Genomic DNA, 21059 nt, shown 5'->3' on the forward strand with positions numbered 1-21059 from the left:
TTCTCAGGTGGGTCTGCAGCCCAGTGCAGAGGTGGGCCAGGCCACGGGGGTCCCACAGCACCAACCTGAGTGGCTTCAAACGCCCCGTGGGTGCCTGTCAGCTGGGTGCCACCAGTGAATTCACCCTGTGCCTGTCTCCCCAGCAGCAAACACTGAACACCAGCACCATGCAAAGCCCCCCAGACACATCAGTGATGGGGGGGACTTGCCAGGGGAGCTGTATAAATAGATAGGCAAGAGCACAAGTTCTTTCATCTGATCTGCTGCTTAATTTATCTGAAACTTCCTGTGCTCACACAACGTGTGTGGTGCTGCTTTCAGAGTCTCTTGTCTCTGCATGGGAAAGTAAGTGGAAGAGTTTATTTTGAGACATTTGGAACGTGTGAATTGCTGCTTCATCACTAATCACCCCCCCCATTTTTTTTTTTTTTTTGGAAGCTAAGTGGGGTTTCTAATAATCTCATTTTGGGGAAGGAGAGCTACTTCTTGTCAGCAGTCCAAATTTACTTTGCAAAACACCGATGGGATGTTGGTCCTCCAAAGCAGAGCTTGTTCTGAAGGTGCTGTGGCAGCTGCTGCTGAAAGCCAAGGGGGATTTCCTGCCCAGGGTTGAAGCAGTGCAGAGCAGTTTGCAGGAACCTGGAGCTCCATTTCCCAACTTCCCTGGCTGGGGGGCTGGAGTTCTCTCCCTTTGCTCCAAGGACTGTGAAGATGCTGCTGCCACGGCTCAGTCCTGCATCAGGGTTGTTCATGTTGCTGCTTGCCTGCATCATCTCTTTATTCCCATTGCCAGCTTTCTGGTGCTTTGTTTCCTCTCAACAAACCAAACCAGCAGCATGATTTGCATTCCCCCCCACCCCAGATTTCTCTGATGGAAAATATACTTTATATTCACTTGCTGGGAAGCAGAAGCTGAGTTTCTGTTAAAAGCTGTAGAGCAGCTGCAAAGGATGGAGTTACACCAGTGCCTGGCACACTGCAACCTAAAGCTGCTTTTTTGTCCCAGCCACCACTTGTTCTGGGACATAATGAAGCAGTGTGGTGGTGGCCAACTCCAAATCCCACCTTCTGAGTCCCACTCCAACCAGACTAATAAAAGAAGCCAAGTCCAATCAATATTGCCCTAAATCTCCAATGCATTTTCTTCAGCTCCTCTGCTTTCCAGTGTGGCTGTCTTCAGAAGAACGAGGTTTGTGGCACTTGTGGTACTGGTGGCAAGTCTGCTGCTGGGGGATGACCTCAACCAGAGCAAGAATTAAATGTTTTAGGGTTGGAAATGCCACATTTGTCACTACAGCATTCACTTTTCTGTAATGCCACACAACACTGCCTCATGGGTCCAAAGATCACTGGGTTTGTTTGCATGGCTGAGGGCATTTCTCAGGTCAGTGTCCAGCACCCAGGTGTCCCTGAGTCTTTCAGCTGCACACACCTTGCCTGGAGCACACAGCAAAACCTGCAAGGAATTATTCACAGCTGGGATCTCCTGCCATGCTTGGACAGCCTCCAAAGCACACTCTGTTGCAGCTTGTTTTCTCTCATCTGCACTTTTAAAACTGCATTTCCTTGGTCTTTGTTATAAAGCAGCATTTTTTTATGTGGCATTCCCCATATTCCCCCTCTCTCTGACATCTGGAGATGGAGAATGAAGGTTGTGTTTCCAGGAAGGGTGTTGCTCCTAATGGCACAGAAGGTTCAGAAACTGAAGCAAACAAGTTCTGACTTGTGGAGAAACATGGACTTTTTTCCCCAAGCCCGTTCAAGACAAAATATGTCACCAACAGGAGCTTAGTGTCCCAGGCTTTGCCTTCATCCTGCTGTGGTGCTAAACCATGTGCACTGTGGTTGTGAAAAATGAGATGTCAGTGGCCTCAGAGACAGAGGAAGGTGAGGTTTGGGCTGCTCTCTTGTCACCCTGGGTTGTGTTTCAGTGGCACAATCTACAGTAAGAGGACAACAGTTACACTGCATTTGGACACTGTTAGCTGTGGGTTTCACCTGTAAAAAGAGCATTCAGGTTGTAAAACAAAACCTGGTGAAAACAGCTGGTGCTGCCATTTCATTCACTGAAACCTGGGGAGGTGAGAAGCAGAGCAGGATTCTTCTCCTGTTCTCTGTAACTCTGGTTTTCCTCATTTCCTCTTAAGTGAAACACATTTCAGTCGATTGTTTCAAAAGGCTGTGGTGTGTTTCCTTTAACTTAGTTGAGCTGGAGGGGTGAAAAAGTGAGCAATCCTTTAGCTAAGAAGGAGCTAAACAGATACTGTGCTCCTCTTAATAGTTTTCAGACAAAACACCCACTGTGGGTTGTGATTAAAATGAGTTTTCCTTTAGTGGGGATGCAAACACAACTGCAGCAGAATGTCACATTTACATCTGAAATGAATTAGACTTCATTAGCAATAAGCCTCTGGAAATCTTCATTTTAATTCCCAGAGTGCCCCAGAGCACTGTATTTCAAACCAGAACCCAGCAAGGCTTTGGATGCTGGAGGCATCCTCTGCTGTCTTGAGATGTTGTTGCTGCTTTGCACAGGGTGGAAATCTTTCCAAACCCACCTGTCACTTGTTTTCTCTCTCTGGGAGCCTGGAGACAGCACAAAGACATCTAGACCAGCACAGTCTCTCTCAGAGTGCTTCCATGGGAAAGGTAATGCCTCCTGCTCTCCCACTTCCCTCTGGAGGAATTGCTTCTGCTCCAGGGTTCCATGTGTTCACATTTCTGCTTGTCTGATTTATTAAAGCCATGCTCTCCCTCTTCAGTCACAAGAGCTGAGACTTCCAGTTAGGAAAAACAGTTCCCTGTGTAACTTCAGAATAAAAATTAAAGCTGCTGATGTCCAGACCTTGTTACTCACCTCACCTTGGAGTCCTTTCTCCAGGGCTCTGTGCAACTGCCCAACCCAAACTACCTCTGCTGGTGCTGCCCTTGTGTCTGCAACCCTTGCCTCATTTCCTTGAACCTTCCAACACCACCAGCCCCAGGCTGGTCCCAGCAGCAAGGACAAGACCCAGAGATGGGGCCTTCTTGGTTGGAGCAACTTGCTGGTGTTGGGATGGGGTCCATGGCTGTTGTCCATCAACAAAGAGGAATCATTTGCTCTCCCTGAGACTTATTTTTAGGCAGGAGGAATCTGAAGCTTGTGGAAATGTTTAAACACGTGTCTCTCTTGAATTATTCAGTGGGCTTTGCCTGCTTCTGGGGTTAAATAAAATGGAGGGCAGTCACTAGTAAGCTCTCACATCCACCAGAGGGAGGAGGCAGCAACCTGTGGCCAAGGGAGTGCTCATAACCCCTGCTGATACCCACCCACTGCCAGCTGCCACCCCAGCCCTGCTGGGCTCCCTGGGCTGTACTGACCAGCAGCACCAGAGCACCAAATCTTTAGGAGTTTGCCTTAATTTAAGGAGATCAGTGTGTGCACAGCCCTGGGGACATGTCCTGCTGAGGGTTGCAGTGCCTGATTTCAGGGGATTCAGGGAACTGCCCAAACCAAGAGCTGCTTCCCTCCATACCAAGCAGCCTCACGTTCCTTTTCCCCTGTTTTCTGCTCCGCTTTTCCCAGTGTCAGATGTGCATCCCTGTATAGCACCAAAACAAACAAACAGACAAAGTGCAGCTCCCATCTTCCTGAAGTCAGCAGGGGGGTCAAAATTTCACCTCTGATCTGAAGAACAGCTTTTTGGAGTCAAGAGGGTCCTTCCTCAGGCTCCAGCAGTGTTTAGTCCTAGAAAGCCTGGAACACTGCCCCAAATTAAATGTGTGATTCTCATCTAAGTATATTAATCCCCACCTAGCTCTGTGCCCCTCTCCTGGGAAATGTTAAGAGCAAATTATGTACCAAGCTGCCCAACCTTATCACCTGCCTGAATACACAAATGGCAGCAGTAATTTCACTACTGTACTGCACTGAGACACTCACTTCCTGAGGAGTTCTGTCCCCAAGCAGATATCAATTCAAGTCACAGCTTCCCCTCATCACTCAAACTCCTGACAAAAATGCCAGGTTTACACATTCTCCAACAGCTCAGCTAAGGGGCTGCTCCAAAATGTGAGATATGACCAGAAATATTTTATGCAGAAAGAAGAAATGTTCCTGTCTCTTCACAGAGTACTCCTGGGAAGTGCTTCTCCTGGTGATGGATTTGTGTAATTGTCACAGTGTGACACAGAAAAGGACCCCTCACCTGGGAACAGGAGCTAGGAAAAAAAACCACAATATTCCACAGAGAACACTGAGAGCAGGAATGCAGCAGCTCCAACACATCGATCTGATTCAACTCAAAGAAAGCAAATATATGACTGTGGATGAGCTGAGCATGTTTGCAATGAATGAATAATGTTGGATTCTTGATAAGCTCATGAAATTCTGGAGGCAGGGTGCTCTAACTGAGCAGCCTTTGGAGCTGGCATGTCAAGATGTGCACCTGAAGAAAAAAACTACTGTTGCTTGGCTGAGCATTCCTATCACACGAACAGATTTCTGATCACACAGTCATCCCCTTGTTTGGTTTTTTCCTTTTTCATTGCACTTCATCCAACAACTCCAGTCTCACACTCAGAAACTGCTTAATCTAAAACCAACTTTGTCATTGTTCCATTCTGGTACATCTCATGTTTGTGCACATCAGGACGTGGCAATTGGGTTCCTTTATTTGTGAAGAGGTTAATCAAGAAGGTCTGGATTTAAGTTCAAAGCCAGAGAGGATCCGAATGAAGAGTAATTAAAACTGATTCATATGAGGAACTGATTCATATGGGGAACTGCTGGACTTTGAAATGATGTCAGAGTGCTAGAAACTCTGTTGGGAAGGATTCTTTTCATTTCAGTACAATTAAACTGAGGTTTTTAGTACCAGTGTTGAAGAGTAATAGAAGTTACACTTAAAAAATAATAAAGATAAGCATTTTGGGACAAGACAACATCTTCACCTGGTTTCAAGGCTGAGAGGCAGCAGACAATGGAAGCCTTTTTATCCCACTGGTGTCAGAAGCCAGCTTGCCCAGAGCAGAAACTTTGACCCTTAAAAGGATGGTTTGTGGATGGGGGCCAGGAATAGAGGAACTGTTCTTGTCTGCAGCCCGAGGAGATGTCACAGTTGTTCTTCTCATGCAAAATGTGGGTGGGAAGGCAAAGGCCTCCAGATGGGAAAAGGGACTTTCCTGATCCAAAAGCCTGAGAACCACCGGATTAGAACCAGATAGTTAGAAATCCATCTGGAATGACAGCTGAGACGTGTCACAGGAGAAGTGCCTTGCCTTGGGATCAAACCCATAAATTACAGAAAAGTTTATCAGAAAAGGGATGGTCCTCAGAAACCACCTTTTTGAGCAGAAAATGCTGCTGCTGTGGCACTTTCTGCATGTTGTTTACATCTGGCTTTACCACAGTCTGTGGGAGGAAGTGCTCCCCTGCCAAAAAACCCTTGATAGTTGCATTGTTAATGGGTAGCAATATTTAGACCTAACAAACCCACCAGCACTTAAAATAAGCCTGTCCCATTGAGATATCAGCAGGGAACTACAGGAAAAAGAGATGGACTGTGTCTGCTGGGCTGGGGAGGGAGATAAAGGATCCTGATAAGTGTGATGGGAGAGGTGTTGTTTGCAGACACAGAGAGGATTCCAGTTCCTGCCCCACGCAGGAGCATGAGGCTGTACTTGTTGTGACAGGAAATGAGAATCACCATTTGAAGCCAGGGGCACGTCTCATCTCATCTCAGCAGCCTCTTTGCTTGCTCACCAGCACCAAGCTGCTCCGTGGCCCTGCTCACTCACTGACCCCCACGTCTGACCCAAGGTTTGGGAGCTGAGGAACCTGATTCCCTGGATCTGGTCCAGACCAAACCTCTGTGCTGGGCTCTGAGCAGTCATTTGCTGTGGGAAGGACAAGAACTTGTTTGTTTCTGGTGTTAAGTCAGAGCCCTCAACTTCGTATTCATCAGACAACACACAAACCATCCCTGGGGAGCACAGGGGGGACCCAGCTGAAGGCCATGACCCTTCCAGCTCCAAACTTCACAACCACTTGCCTGTCTCCCAGAAAAAAGGACACACAGCCCTCAAACACCTGCTGGCTCCTAAAACAGCAGCAGGAACAGAGCAATAGAATCAGAGAATGATTTGGGTTGGGAGGGACCTCTAAAGCTCACCCAGTCCCAGCCCTGCAGTGTCAGGGACACCCTCACCCAGCTCAGGGTGCTCAGAGCCTCCTCAAGCCTCACCTTGAACATCTCCAGGGATGAGGCCTCAACCCCCTCCCTGGGAAACCTCTTCCATTGTTCCACCACCCTCATGGGAAAGAGCTTTTTCCTACCATCCCACCTAAAGCTGCTCTTCTCTAATTTAAACCCATTGCCCCTCATCCCATCCCTCCAGCCCCTTGCACACAGTCCCTCTCCAGCCTTCCTGGAGCCCCTTCAGATCCAGGTCTCCCTGGAGCCTTTTTTCCATGCTGAACACCCCCAGCTCCCTCAGCCTGTCCTCACAAGAGGTGTTCCAGAGCATTTTCCTGACCCTCTCCTGGACCCACTCCATCAGATACATGTCCCTCCTGGACTGGGGACTCCAGAGCTGGATGCAGTACTCAAGGTGAGGTCTTAACAGAGCAAAGTGGCAAAATAACTCCAAGGAGATGAAACCCATCCTTGGGCAGCCTGCAAGCCCATGAATGCTCCTACCTTAGAGATCCCACAGCCCCTCTTCCCTCCCCTTCATCCTGCAGCCACACTGGGAATGTGGCACAGCACCTGGAGGAGTGCAGATGTGTCCCCCTCTTATGGGGACATCTCCAGCTGCTCATCCCAGGAGATGCCCACCTCTCCTTTTGGGGATGAGCAGCTCAAGGGAGCCCTGCAGGCTATGGAAAGAGGCAGAGAGGAAGCAGAGGGTTGATTCTGCTGAGTTTTTAACCTATCTAGAACTTCCAACTCTTGGTAGCAGGATGTCTTTTATCATTTGATGAGCTTCTAGTACCAGGGAGTCTCCAGACAGACTCAAAAGTCGGAACACCACCAATGATTTCCCATTTCAGTGAAACATTCCAGCCCACGTACAGCTCCAACAGACCCAGCCAGCAGCACAGCCTGGCACAAACACCTTCCAGGAAAGAAGAGCAGAGGAGTAACATAAACCATGTCACTGTCACCTCAGAGCAGACTGCTGGCTGAACTCATCCCTGGCCTCTCCCTGGAGCAAGGAGCAGCAGCAGGGAAGCAGAGGGCAAAGCCCTGCAGAGCCATGAATCATTGGGAAGAGTTTTCTAAACACTTCTGGGTTAATGACCACACTTAAGAATAAATTGTGACCTCTGGAAACTGCTGCATGCAGATTCCTTGGGGGGATGTGGGGAACAGGCACCACACTAGCATGTCTGCAAGACTCACCAAAAAAAAAAATAAAAAAATTAATAATCCCTTGGATTCCAAGCTCCACAACACAACCTGGAGTGAGGGACCCCTCTGCTGTCCTCCCTCAGCACTGCAGCCTGGCCCTGCACCTCCTGCAGGGATGTATAAAACTTCCCTTAATCTCCACCACACAAAAACCAGAGAGTAACTTCAGCCCAGAGAGCAGGGTCACTGAAAACTTTGTCCTTTTCAGGCATTTTGAAGACACTACTACAGGAATCACCCAAGGAATTTGCAGTCTCTCCCTCACTAGGGCAGAAAAGCCCCAAAAAGACCCAGCAAGGGGCTGCACCAGTGACAGCACCAACACCCCACTGTGTCACCCTGGCACAGCTGCAAAATAACTGTTGTCCCATATTGTTGTTCCAAAATAACTGTTGTCCCATCATCTACTGCAGATTGAGAGGCACAGAAAGTGAGTCAGGAGACCTGTCAGCCACCACTGAGAGACCTTTAGCAACAAGTATTAAAAAGTACCTAAAAAGGGCTTTGTTTCCAGTACTGCTGCAGTCCTTTCTCTTTGTTCCTGTCCCAGGTATGACCCACTGACCTGCCCCTCTGCTCTCTCACACTCCATCCATGCAGAGGACCCTGCTTCCTGCACCACTTGTGAAGCTTTCCACAGGATCACATTCCTGGAAGACCTTCCAAGGCAAAAAGAGTCAATTAACAGGCACACTGGCAACAAAGTCTCATATTTTATTCAAATAAAAGGTAAGGTTATTTTGTTTGTGGGTTGTTGTTTGCTTTTTTTTTTTTTTTAACTTTTCTGCAGAAAGGCACAATTCAATGGAGCACTCTTGGCTTCAGCAGGAGGTTGGGCTGTGTGTCAGTCAGTCCCAGGGCAGGGAGGAGTGGTGACCCCATGAAGCTCAGATGGCTGCCATCCTTCAGTTATCACAGTACTGTACCTTTACAAGAGACAGCATCAGCACTGTGATAACTGAGCCAGGGCAGCCTGTCAGTCATTGCAGCCCTCTCCTCCAGCTCCTCATCCCTCACGTGGCCCACAAAACCCCCATCCCCTCTCACAGATGCCCAAAGGCCAGGAAACGTTCAACAGGTTTGAATCAAGGAGGTTTCAGTCCAGAAAGTTACCCAGGGAACCAGTGCTAGCTTAATGACCACACAGGTTGCTGAAATGCAGGTCAAGGTGGGTTTATGGAGGAGCTTCTTCTGGCCAAAGCCACCAACTCTGGGTTTAATGGAGTGAGCAACCACCCTAAAGACACCACTACAGAGAACCCAGGTACCCTCTCACCCTTTTCAGTTCCCTAGAGCAAGACAGCAGCATTAGATTTATGCTACTTAAGCATCAAATGTCATGAACCAGTGGGCAGGGTGGCAGAAGGCCAGGGAAAGCTAATGGAGCTGCACTGCCTGGGGGAGCTGAGGAGCAGGATCCTGAGCAGCACAGGCAGGAGGGGAGCCCTGCATGGGGGAATTAATTGTACAGCACTGAGGACACATTCAGCTGGGCTTAAATTTGTCCCCTGTGCTCCTGGAGCCCTCTGCATGGCCATGGCTCTGAGGGTGGCAGCACCCAGAGTGAGGGGGCCTCGAGGTGCAGTGAGGGCACTGGCACTTTGAGCTCATAGGATGCAAATACAGAACTCTGCAAGAAGTAATTCCACTGGAAATCAATTAATCATAAGCTTACATTCACCTGTATTTTATCCTCCTTTTGTTTTGTTTTCATTTCCCTAAAAACAGGCACTGCTGGGGAAAAAAAACACCACAAAAACAAAGAACAATTTCTACAGAATCCCCCCCTTTGTTTGAGGGAATCAAATACAGGGGGTTCTGAAATGAGCTTAAAAAACACAACAGCTTTTACACAGTAAAATTAAACATGGTTTTAAGGTATTTTTTTTAATAAAAGTTCACTTATGATGTCGATGGACTCTACCAGTACAAGCTGCTCTCGTGTTTCTAGCAGGAGGAAGCAGGAACTCTAGAAGTGGCACAACACCCTAAATAACTGTGCCAACAACCAGCACGTCCTGAGGTGTTATGGAGACTGTTTGGAAAAGAGAAATACGTAACAGCTGGAGCCAGCCACCAAAATGGTGCCTTGCAAGTTTGTAACTCCAGAGGGCAACGGAGAGACAAATACCAAAGAGCCGAGGAGAAGCAAGCCCGTGGAAAAAAAAGTATTTGTACGTTTGAAAACAAACTCCATACATTACATAAAGAGGGGAGAGCCAGGAGATTATGCAATGCTGACATATGACGACAGAGATGATGCAAACACCTCTCCTAAAACTCAGAGATTTACCCCTGTTTGGAGGCTAATCCTGAAAGGCTCTGCTGCTGCTGCTGGAAAAACAACAAACTTGGGAGAAAATAGTAATAAACTCTGTACCTACAGGGGTGAGTGTTGAAAAGGAAGGAAGCTGCATAGCTAATGGACCACTTGGCCTCACTCTCAGGCATTTTTACACAACCATTACTATTCCCAGTAGAAAAATGCTCCTGGTTTCAGCAGGATGGCAGAAAGGGTGGGTTGAGGATCCTGCATTTCAGAGGCTGAAGGGATAGGAGAAGAATCACTGCTTTACCAGTGATTTCATCAACTTGATCTTGGCTTCAAAAGCTCTCTGCCCCACCAGTTACTATTCAACAATTTAAAGGGAAAAGATACACCAACCTCAAAGGTAAAAAATCCCTGCCCCACAACCTCTGGCACCAAAGCTGTTGGAGTGACACACATACTCCAGGGGCTGATGCCATTTTCTCTAGAGAGGAGCTAAGTCTGATACAGAGTTTGTTCCCTCTCATCTAACATCCATCTGCTGATTTCTGCTTAGCTTCAAAGATGCCCAGACCTGGTGCAAAAAGCCTGCATGGGTTCCCCCACTGCCACCTGAAAGAAAACAAGCCACCAAGCAAGCCATTTTTAAGCAAAACCCACATTAGTTTTGGAGTCAAGTACACATATTTTTTTTTTATTGCCAAGGCACTGCATATTTCCATATGCTTTAACAAAACTCTCTGGTTTCCAGTGCTTGCTGCCAGTCTTTTTTTTTTTTGGAAGCTTTGTAAGTTTGCCTGGCTGGTTTTTAAACTCCAGTTCCACCTCCCTTTGGGCTGGTGATTCTGTTTTGGTTTTTTTTTTTTTAAAAAACTTGTTTCATAGGAACTCAAATTCCTTCAGTAAGAGAGGGAAGGAACCACTGATGTGCCCTAATCACAGCCCACGAGGTGTCAAGCACTTTCCAAGTCCTACAAGCAGCTCTCACCCTGCCTTCCACAGCAGCAAACCTCATTTCCAGCTGGATGAGGGCGAGTTTAACAAAACAAAACAAAAAAGACACAAAAAAACCCCCCAAACCAACCCTGTGGATGTGTGAAGAGAGGAGACAAATAAAGCAGCAAGCTGCCAGGATGAAGCACCTTAGGAGCAAACCTGATTTCCAACTGGGCTAGCACGATTTTAACACAAACCTGCAGAACTCTGAAGAGGAAAGGAAATAAAACAACAAAGTTACGGGGGGTGAGGAGGGGCTGGAAGCAGCGCTGGGGCCCTGGGGCTGCGTTCCCTGGAGCCGGGAGGGATGGCAGCCCGGGGACTCCCTCCCAACTTCTTCCTTCCGACAGCGCTTCTCGGGGTACGCAGGACACGGGGGGAGGAGGGAAGGGAAAACACCGGCCCCGAACTCCCCGGACCGGGCCTTCCCGCGCCGGCAGACGGCCCCAAACCCCCGCCTCACCCCCTCCCCGTCCTCCGTCCCTCCGGAACGCTTGAAACCAACCAGGGCAGCTTCATCAGCGCCTTCCCCGCAGCTTCGGCGGCTCCCAAGGGGTTCCGGGGGGTTCCCGAGGGTTTCCCGGGAGGTTCCCGGGGGGCTCCCGCAGGCCCCGCCCGCACACCAATAGTGCGCAACGGGGGCCCCGCAACCCCCGCCGCTTCCCACCGCACACGCACACACCCGCGCTGCCTCCTCTCTCCGCACGCACACACGCACCGGTGGGTAGGGACGGGACGGGAGGTTCGGTTCGGGTCGGTTCGGGCCCCACCTGTGCGCTGTGCGGTCGGGGGGCCCGGGAGCGGCATGACGCAGCACGGGCGGGCGGCGTGAGGGCCGCCATCTTCCCGTGTTTATGGCAGCGCCGACACACCACGTGACACCCGCCGCTTCCGGGGGTGGCGACGGCGGCACCGGGAGGGGGGGGGGGGGGGGACGGACATCGAGAGACGGAGCGGCACAGCCTGAACGGGAGACCCCGGGTGTCCCCGGAGACCGCTGCCCCCAGAGCTGGGTGTTCCCGAAGCCCTGTCCCCGCAAAGGTCGGTGACCCCATAGCCCGGTGTCCCCAGAGCCGAGTGTCCCCCTATTCCGGTGTCCCCGAAGCCCGGTATCAGCAAAGCCCCGTGTCCCCATAGCCTCGTGTCCCCAAAGCCGAGTGTCACCGAAGCCCCGTGTCCCTAAAGCCTGGTGTCCCCAAAGCCCGCTGTCCTCAAAGCCGAGTGTCCCCATAGTCCGGTGTCCCCGAAGCTCGGTGTCACCAGAGCTCTGTGTCCCAGAAGCCTCCCGTGTCCCCGTAGCCCGGTGTCCCCAAAGCCGGGTGTCACCAAAGCCGGGTGTCACCAAAGCCCCGTCTCCCCAAAGCCCGGTGTCCCCAAAACCCGGTGTCCCCAAAGCCCCGTGTCCCCATAGCCCGGTGTCCCCAAAGCCGGGTGTCACCAAAGCCCCGTGTCCCTATAGCCCAGTGTCCCCAAAGCTGGGTGTTCCCGAAGCCGTCCCCCCAAAGTTGGGTGTCCCCAAAGCCCGGTGTCCCCAAAGCCGGGTGTCCCCAGAACCCCGGTGTTCCCAAAGCCCCGTGTGGTGCTGGGGTGTCCCCAAGTCGTTGTCACCAGCAGCCCCGGAGCGTGGCGGGCTGTGCGGGCTGTGTGTTGGGACTGTGTCTGCGGGCTCTGCGTGAGCGCAGGAACAGTGTTTGCGTCTACAGGCTGTGCGTGTACGGCTGTGCCTGTACGGGCTGTGCGTGTGTGTGCGGGCTGTGCGTGTGCGGGCGGAACGCCTGCAGGCTGTGCGTTTGCGTGCCGTGTTTACCGGCGGTCCTACGCGGGCTGTACGTGTGCGTGCGGTCTGTACGTTTGCGGGCTGTACGTGTGCGGGCTGCGTGTGCGTGCGGTCTGTACGTTTGCGGTCTGTACGTGTGCGAACTGTGCGTGTGCGGGCTGTGCGTTTGCAGGGTGTACGTTTGCAGGGTGTACGTTTGCAGGCTGTGCGTGTGCGGGTTGTACGTGCACGGGCTGTTCGTTTGCGGGCTGTTCGTTTGCAGCCCGTGTCTCCCGCCTGTCCCGCTGCTGTCCCTGCAGGATCCCCGGGCCCGCATCCCGCTCCCCGCCCCGCCACTCCCGGGGGTGCTCGGAGGGGCCGGGCCGCAGGGCGGGGGTTTCCCCGTCGGGCTCCGGGACTACAAGTCCCAGGGTGCCTTGGCCCGAGGGGGTGGGCGGGGGCCGGGCTCCCCCCGCCCTGCTGATGTGTACGGGCCGCGGCGGCGGCTGGATGCGGGGGGAGCGGTCGGGCCGGGGGGGCCGGGGCCGGCTGACGCCTCTGGTGCCCCGCAGGGAGCCGGGCCAGGCTCCCGCAGCCGGCCATGGCCTCCAAACTGTTGCGGGCGGTGGTGCTGGGTCCCCCCGGTTCCGGGAAGGGGACGGTGTGCGAGAGGATCGCCCGCAGCTTCGGGCTCCAGCATCTCTCCAGCGGTCAGATCCTGCGGGAAAGCCTTGCGGGAGGCGGCGGTGAGTGTCCCGGGAGGAGGAGAGACGGGGGTGGTGGGTGAGGGGGGGTCTCCGGCCCCGGGACATCTTCGGTGCAGCAGAGATGGGGAGGAGTGGGAGAGAATGAGGATGAGGATGAGGATAGGGATCGGGATGAGGAAGGGGAGAGGATGGAGATGCGGAGGGGGAGAGGATGAGGATGAGGATGAAGATGAGGATGTGGATGGGGATGATGATGAAGATGAGGATGGGGATGAGGATGAGGATACTTCACCCTGCTGCAGGTGGTTGTGCAGGAACAGGGATGGCTGGAGGGCTGGTGCACTCCGTGCCTGAGCAACCCCTGGGGCAGGGGTATGGATTTGGGAATGGGAGTTTGTCCCCCGGGAGGAGGGGAAACCCCACAGGGAAAATTGCTTTGGGACCCGGGGTGCTGAGCCCTGCCCTGTAGGGAGGGTTGTTGGGGTATTAGAGGGTGTCCCCTGCTCCTTGTGAAACTCCCTTCTGGGAAGCAGGGAGGTGGTGGCAGCACCCACTCTGTGGGGGTCACCCCCCAAACCCCATCCAACCTCCAACAGTGCCAGGGATGGGGCAGCCACAGCTTCTGGGGGCAACCAGGCGCTCAGCACCCTCACAGCAAAAAATTCCTTCCCAGTGTCCAACCTAAATCCCCTCTCCCAGTTTAAAGGCATTTCCTCTCATCCCATCACCCCAGGCCCTTGTCCCAAGTCCCTCCCCAGCTCTCCTGTAGCTCCCCTTTTTTCCAGCAGTTCCTTCTCTTGCTGCTCACCTGCAAACGCCCAACCCAGAGGGGAAGATGACTCAAGGGGCAGAGGAGCAGTGAAAAAGCACTGATATAAAACAACCCAGGAGAACCCAGAAGTGATTTCCCCTTTTTTAGAGGGGTAACAAAAAGAAGGAGGGGAGAGGGGGGAGAGGAAAAGGGAAGGTTAAAGTTTTTGAGAGCTGTGAGCTCCATCAAGGGCGTTGTACACAGCCTTGTGATGGTCACACATTTAAAAATACCCAGCTTTCCTTTTCTAAATAAAAAGCACAATAATATTTCCTTTGGAGAGAGGCTGGAAATTAGGAAAATCCCAACGAGTGCTTTGGCTGAAGGACAAAAGTCCTGGGGGCAGAGCAGGCAGAGGTGCAGCGAGCAGGAGAGGGGCAGTGGGCTGGGACTGTGCCCACCAGGAACTGGCACCCTCGAGGTCTGAACAAGTGATTCTCCTAGATTTTAAATTTTGGGTTGAAATCTTGCTTTAGAGCTTCTCAGGGGGACACAGGAGAGGAGAGAGAGGGGTGAGAAGGAAGTTAGCTGAAAGCATTTCCCAAAATTCAGCTTCCCAAGGGAAACAAGGCAGAAATAGGGTAAAATTACTCAGGAGTCAACCCACTGGCGTGACATTCAGGTCCCACCTTTGCCTGAGCCTCTGGTTACAGCTCCTGCCAAGCTGCAGCTATTTGCTATGTGGTTTTGGGTTGTGTTTTGATTTTTTTTTTTTTTTTTTGCTGTTTGCTTTGGACAAGCTGGTACATGAGGAGATGCAGCTGTCTGCCAGCTCCGGGGCAGATGAGGTGGAAAGAAAATCTTTGCCTGAATTCCTCCTCCCCCATGCCACCCACTGGCTTTGTGTTTTAGGGGAGCTGGGACCCTCCCCTCCCACCAGAATCCATGTCCCAAAGGGACCTACCTGTCAGATTTCAGCCTCCTTTCCATCCCAGGACAGCAGGCAGGATGATGCACGGGGGATTTTCCTTCTCAGGTGGCACCGGGAGCTCCAGGTGGCTCCTGGAGGAAACTGGAGCTGCTGGGCATGGAGATTGGTCCTGGTGTCTCAGGAAACCAGGATTTTGGTTTCTATCCGAGAGAGGAGCAGCTGAACACATGGCTGCTACTGACTTGCTGGGAGTTTTGCTCCAGTGACCCGATGAGCACATTTAATTTGTCTGCTAATTAATGTTTTGCTCAGTGGGTGCTCGTTCTGCTTGAAAAGGGCTTTTTTTGACACCTTAGGAACTGTGTTTTCTGTGCTGGGCAGGGGTGATGGAGGGTGGTGAAGGCTTTCCTCACCTCACCTTGCTGCCCAGGGGGTTGTCTCTGGTGCTGGCAGCATCCCCAGGGGCTTTGCAGGACCTGGCAGTTCATTTCCAGTTCATTTGCCCAGTTCCTTAGCTGAGGGTCTGCATCCCCCCCTGGGGACACCTGGGTCTCTGTCCTACTGCTGCCTTTTAAAGTGCTTCACTGGGTGTAGAAGTGACTCCTGTCCTCTCCTCCTGATGGATTTCATTTGTTGGCACCAACCAAAGGAAGCACCCCCCCAAAAAAAAGCCAAGGGGGCTGTTACCCTGCTGTCCATCCAGCACGGGGCTCATGGCCCAAATCTGGGGCCACACCAGGCTCTGGCTCCCCACAGTGACGTTCTGCCAGCAGGGATGGGGTGGGAGCCATGGCCCTGGATGTCATGGCCCTGTCCATGTCAGGAAAGGGTTCCTGAGGTCCCAAAACTGGGGTGACACCTGACTCTGGCAGCATCACTTGTAGTTGTCACCCTATCAACCACCCAGGGTCTTCATGGCTACAAAAAAAAATTGCAGGCAAACTGGAATGTCAGACACAACTGAACTTGTTGCACCTCTTCTTGAAGTACCATCTGCTGTACCCCATATAAGCAGAATGAACTCTGCATTTAAATTATAAAGGTTATAAATTAAGTGTAACTTTGGTGATGGCAGCAGCTGCTTGGGTGATGCCAAGGTGGATCCAGACATGGTGTTCCCCGTGGAGAAACCTTCACTGGAGCCTGGGAAGGTGTCTTTACCTTCCAGTTACCCCCCCAGTTACGTTCTCAAGGGTTTGATCTTGGAGAGAATTTTCTCACCTAAGCTTTGAGGTCTCAAAGGCCTTCAGGTGGGAAGCCTTCTGCTTTCAGCAGCCTTTTCACAAACGCTTTGAGGTTTGGGATTTGCATGGGCTGGGTGGTGATGCTGGTTTTGCTCACACGTGGAATGGTGAGTTTGCAGCTCTTCAGCTGGTTTGTGAGGGATGCCAGAATCCCCTGATGATGGAAACTTGATGCCTCTGAGCCAAGTGCTGCCAGGTCTGCAAGCCTGGCTTAAATACCACGCTTGTCCTCACGGCTCAGCTGGAAACTTCTCCACCCAGGCAGCAGAATTTGCAGCTGTGGCTCAGTGCCTGTAGGAACGGGTGTTCTTAGCATCTTCTCCCTGGTTTTAAAGTGGTGGCTTTAAAGCATCTGATCTGTGGCCCAGGGTGACCATCCCACCACTGGAGGGACGTGGAGGTTGCTCCGGTGTCTTCAGGATGTTTGATGTCCATCCAGTGCCACCTCCAAATCCAGAGGAGCTCCACGGGTGGCACAGGATGTGTGTGCCCAGTGTGGCAGGGATGGGGATGGTGCTGGGCTGGTCCTCACTGTGTTCCTGCTCTCAGGTGTTTTGGGCATTTCCATCTTTCCATCCCCAAAAGGACTGCGTGGCCCCTGGCAGCAGCTCTGAGCAGAGGGGGTGCTGCCAAAAAAGCTCCTGGAGGATTGATTTGGGAGGACGGGCAGATTTTGAGGGGGAGGTTTGAAGGTTTTTCTTTTTTTTAATTCTCTTGAACAGAAGTTGGTGTCTTGGCAAAGCAGTACCTTGAGAGAGGCCTTCTGGTGCCAGACCACGTCATCACCCACCTGATGATGACAGAGCTGGAGAAACGTCGAGAGCAGCACTGGCTGCTGGATGGTGAGTGGGACAATCCCAGCCCCCCTCAATAAGATTATTTTGCTGTTCATAGTTTTGGCAGCACCAGGAGAGAGAAAGCCCAAGGAAAACCTCTTACCACCTCCCTATGTGTCACTGGGAGGTGCTCATCCCTTCTTGAGACATCTCTCTGTGCTTGGGCAGAGGATGGGGTAGGTCACAGGCAAGTGTGACATGGGGACAAACATCTGTGGCTGTTGTAGGGACAGAAATCCTCCTGCTGACCTGCTGGAGCTCTTTGGAGTTGGTGAAGATGTAGAGCCAGTTGGTTTCTAGCAGACTGGGGCTTTGGAGAGCTCTCAGACTCCTGGCGGGACAAATACAAAATAATCCACAACTTAAATAAGAGGCTGGGGGAGCCAGGCTGCTTCCATGGGTGGCCCCAGAGGGGAGGTGGCTTGGGGTCTGTCAGTGTCACCCCACTGAGCTCATGGGGAGGAAGGCAGAGCCCTCCATCCCTATAAATTCAGGCTACTTTGGAGATTCCCTCTGTTCCTCCACCATCTCCCGATTCCTTATCCGGCATTCCCGGGCTGGGTGCTGTAGGAGCTCTTCTTATCTCTCATAGCCAGCTGGTGGGTGCTCATCTTGGGGCCCACTTGTGCTGCAGCAAGGAACCGTGGGGGGTTTTCAAGTCCAGAGCTGCAGGGTTTGGCTCCATCCTTGCCTCTCACGACAGCCCCTTCCTGTCGCGATACCCGGGCAGGTTTCCCACGGACGCTGGGGCAAGCGGAGGCGTTGGACAGGATCTGTGAGCTGGACCTGGTGATCAGCTTGAACATCCCCTTCGAGACCCTCAAGGATCGTCTGAGTGCCAGATGGATCCATCCCCCCAGTGGCAGGGTCTACAACATGGACTTCAACCCCCCCCAGGTCCAGGTGAGAGCTCCCAGGGTTCCTGTGCTGGGGCTGCAATGAGATCCAGAGGGAAAGATCAGAGCACCCCAGAAGCCCAAACTGGGGTGGGCTGGGAAGGATTCTGCTTTTAACCTGTTTCTCTGCTTTACTTACTCTCTTTATAAACAAGAGCAGCGTGATTAATCCTGGTTAAGGCAATGAGGTGGAACTGATTCCAGCCAGCAAGCTCCTGGGCTGGGACCATCCCAGCTCCCCCCAGGTAGCAGAGCAGAGCAGAGGATCTCCTCTCCATCTCCTCTGTCTCACTTTAAAGCCATTCCCCTTGTCCCATCCCTTCATCCCAAGTCCCTCCCCAGCTTTCCTGGATCCCTTCAGGCACTGGAAGGTGCTCTAAGGTCTCCCCATTGCAGCCTTCTCTTCTCCAGCCTGAACACCCCCAACTCTCTCCTCCTGGCTCCAGAGCTGCTCCAGCCCTCCCAGCATCCCTGGAGCCTCCTCTGGAATGGCTCCAACAGCTCCGTGTCCTTTTGGTGCTGGGGATCCCAGAACTGGACCCAGCTTTACTGCAGGGGGGCCTGATCAGAGTGGAGCAGAGGAGGACAATCCCCTGCTTGTCATGCTGAGCCTTCCTTCACATGAGCTGAGATGGTAAAAAAAAGGATGGGAGAAGAAATCCCAAGCAGAAGCCTTGAGGGGCTTTGCCTTCAGGAGCCAGCCTGGAGGAGTCGTGCTGGATTTTCATCAACAAAAAAAAAATGGGATTTATCTTCAACAGTGCCTGATGTCCCCCATGATGGTGTTTGCCTTCCTGCAGGGTGTTGATGACCTGACAGGAGAACCCCTGGTCCAGAACCTGGATGACAAACCCGAGGCTGTTGCTGCCAGGCTCCGAAAGTACAAAGATGCTGCAAAGCCAGTGATGGAGCTGTACAAGTGAGTTGGACCATGGTGTGCCCACCTAGAGAGGCAGCAGCCCTCTGCCCACCAGCCTGTCCTGTGCCTCCAACAGCCTGGGACTGCAAATCCCTTCCCCTCCTCAGCCTGACCAGGGTGGGAAACCTCCTTGCTTTCATAAAGTTGGGTTGGAAGGGACCTTAAAGATCATCTAGTTCCAACCCCTTTATGTGGTTTGTGGTTGTGGTGTCCCTCAGGGCTGTGAAACTCCAGCACAGGAGAAGCTCTGAGATGCCTCAGCCCATTGCTGGGCCAGCTGGGGGGTGCTGGGATGGACTGGTGCCACCTTCTCCTTCTCCCATCTCTCTTCCAGGAGCAGGGGAATTCTCCACTCCTTCTCAGGCACAGAAACCAACAAGATCTGGCCATATGTCTACACCCTGCTTTCCAGCAAGATCCCACCCCTTCTCTCAGATGAGGAGAACTAAAGAGCTTGTGCCAAGGACCAAGAGTTTGTTCCATCAGGGATTTGGGTTCTCTGCACGGGGCTGGGCTCAGATTGGGTGATGGATGGGGCCGGATCTCAAGTCCCTTCCCTGGGTGCTCTGGGTGACATTGCTGGACACAAACTTATTGTCATTATCAGGGTGAAAGGATCTTTGCTTCTAAGGTCAAATTTTCTAGAATAAGGATGTTTTTTTTCTCTCTCTTTTGAGGCCACAAAGGATTCCCACCCGTGGGCCATGTCCACACACAGACCAGGGATGCAGACAATGACCACCCTGGGTTTGGACATCTTATCCACCATGTCACTGCCACCCCCATGCAAATCCCAGCCTCTCTTTGTGCCTCCAAGGTGCCAGCCCATTGCTCCACAGTACCTTTCAATGCAGATTAGAATGTAAATTTTATTTTTTAAATCAAATTTCTTTTCCTATTAAACTTATTTCTTAGAGGAACCAAGGCTCTAACAGCCAAGACCTGGTGGCAGCTGGTGAGCAACGGGGGAAAAAAACGACACTCCCAAGCTTAGAGATGTGAAAATCACATTTCTAGTGCTAACACACACAAAGGAGGGAAAACTTTGGGGGTAAAGCATCCATTTTTGCTTCTTCCAAAGAGAGAGAGAGAGAGATGAAACCCCTGGTACAAATCAGTGCTGGACTGGTTACCATGAGCTGCTGTGACCCTGAGCAGCAGGGGATGAGTTGCACTCCTCTGTGCTTACCTTCCTTAGAGCTTTCAGTATCCCAAGACACAATCCCCTTTCTCCCAGGGATGTATTTTTTTTATGCAGGCTTCAGTTTTGGGGAGAAATCGAGTCAATCCCTCTTTTGTGCTGCCTTTGTCCCTGAGGTCCCCTGGGCTGGGGTGTTCCCGAAGTGATTCCCTCTGCAGCTAAAGATGCTCCATCCCCATGAACCTTAGAGGGATCAGAGCCTTCCCTTCCCCAGGGACATGTGTGGGGGGCTTCTGGGGGACATTCCCCCCCTATTTCCAGCCTCAGCTGACCCTGTCTCTTCTTGCTCACAGGAGTGGCTTTTCTCAACTGGAAGTACTGTAACCCTTTTTGGTGGCAGGACCTAAGCAATGGAGACATTTGTTTTGTCTCCTTGAGTTGCCTTATTTTATAGACTATATATTTAAAAAAAAACCAACAAACAAAACCAACAAAATGTGTATTTTTAAAGGCTTGAAAAAAAAAGAAAAAAAAAAAGGTGGTGAATTTTAGCATCGACTGAAGCAGTCTGGGCAAGTTTGTGCTGCTGAAATGTTTTCTTTTTTTTTTTTTTTTTATGCTCAGAAAGCAGCCCTGTGGCAGGGGATGGAATGCTGATGGATTTGGGGTTTTGGGGTGCACAGGCTCCAGGTGGGAAATTTCAGCTCATTCCCCAGAATCTTTTTTATCCCTGCTGAGCCACCCTTATCCTTGTGCTCTCCATCTGCCACAGGAGATCTCTGCCCACCAGTGGGATTTTATCCCTCCCTGCAGTGAAATCCTCCTGAAGGAAGCTTTGAGCTTTTCCCATGACCCTGGGATGAAAGTCTGGGCTGGTTTCAAACACAAATCTAGAAATAGCCTAAAAATGTCTGTGCTGTTTGCTTTCTAGCAGTGTCAGGCAGGAGGGGAGGAGATGATGGAGGGGGTTTTTTTAGGCAATAAAAGCAGCCTGGCCAGGCAGGGGGGCTGCTCCCTGCTGTCCCTGGCCCAGCTCTCCTGTCTGCTTTGTCCCATGCAGTGCCTGATGGCAGGACAGGGCTGGCAGGTGCCTGTGCCCCAGGAGAGTCACCCCAGTGCTTATCTTAAAGGCTTTGAGCCCTAGAGGTAGAAATCCTGTGGCTGTGCATGCATCAAGGCCTTGGGATTGATTTTTCTACAGAAGTTGTCATAGGGAGGG

The 21059-nt window shown here is 51.8% G+C and overlaps 1 protein-coding gene and 1 long non-coding RNA gene across 4 annotated transcripts; one reads left to right on the forward strand and one right to left on the reverse strand.

The window, feature by feature from the left end:
• Window positions 1-10429: 10429 nt before the first annotated feature.
• Window positions 10430-11570, reverse strand: LOC115598688. Of its 2 annotated transcripts, none has more exons than XR_003987828.1 (2): window positions 11430-11570; window positions 10430-10866 (listed from the first exon to the last, which is right to left on the reverse strand). It is a non-coding gene; the product is annotated as an uncharacterized LOC115598688 (long non-coding RNA). The 2 variants fall into 2 exon arrangements; XR_003987829.1 differs by having other exon boundaries at window positions 11378-11462.
• On the forward strand, window positions 11498-20022 carry AK4 (adenylate kinase 4). 2 transcript variants are annotated; one of them, XM_030455578.1, is made up of 5 exons: window positions 11498-11700; window positions 16771-16890; window positions 17615-17787; window positions 18581-18699; window positions 19034-20022. In XM_030455578.1, exons 1-5 carry the CDS (start codon window positions 11514-11516, stop codon window positions 19146-19148), a joined length of 714 nt encoding a protein of 237 aa, XP_030311438.1. In that variant the 5' UTR covers window positions 11498-11513; the 3' UTR covers window positions 19149-20022. The 2 variants fall into 2 exon arrangements, with proteins under 2 accessions (XP_030311438.1, XP_008499150.2); XM_008500928.2 differs by lacking the exon at window positions 11498-11700 and adding an exon at window positions 12962-13161.
• The last annotated feature ends 1037 nt before the right edge of the window (window positions 20023-21059 follow it).

This window comes from Calypte anna, chromosome 8, assembly GCF_003957555.1.
Source record: "Calypte anna isolate BGI_N300 chromosome 8, bCalAnn1_v1.p, whole genome shotgun sequence".
In the NCBI taxonomy this organism is placed as follows: Eukaryota; Metazoa; Chordata; class Aves; order Apodiformes; family Trochilidae; genus Calypte; species Calypte anna.

Coding starts and splice junctions, on each gene's coding strand:
- AK4 (XM_030455578.1), top strand. CDS start 11,514: ATGGCAGCGCCGACACACCACGTGACACCCGCCGCTTCCGGGGGTGGC. Junction 17,788..18,580: donor TCAACCCCCCCCAGGTCCAG/GTGAGAGCTCCC, acceptor GCCTTCCTGCAG/GGTGTTGATGACCTGACAGG. Junction 18,700..19,033: donor CCAGTGATGGAGCTGTACAA/GTGAGTTGGACC, acceptor TCTCTCTTCCAG/GAGCAGGGGAATTCTCCACT.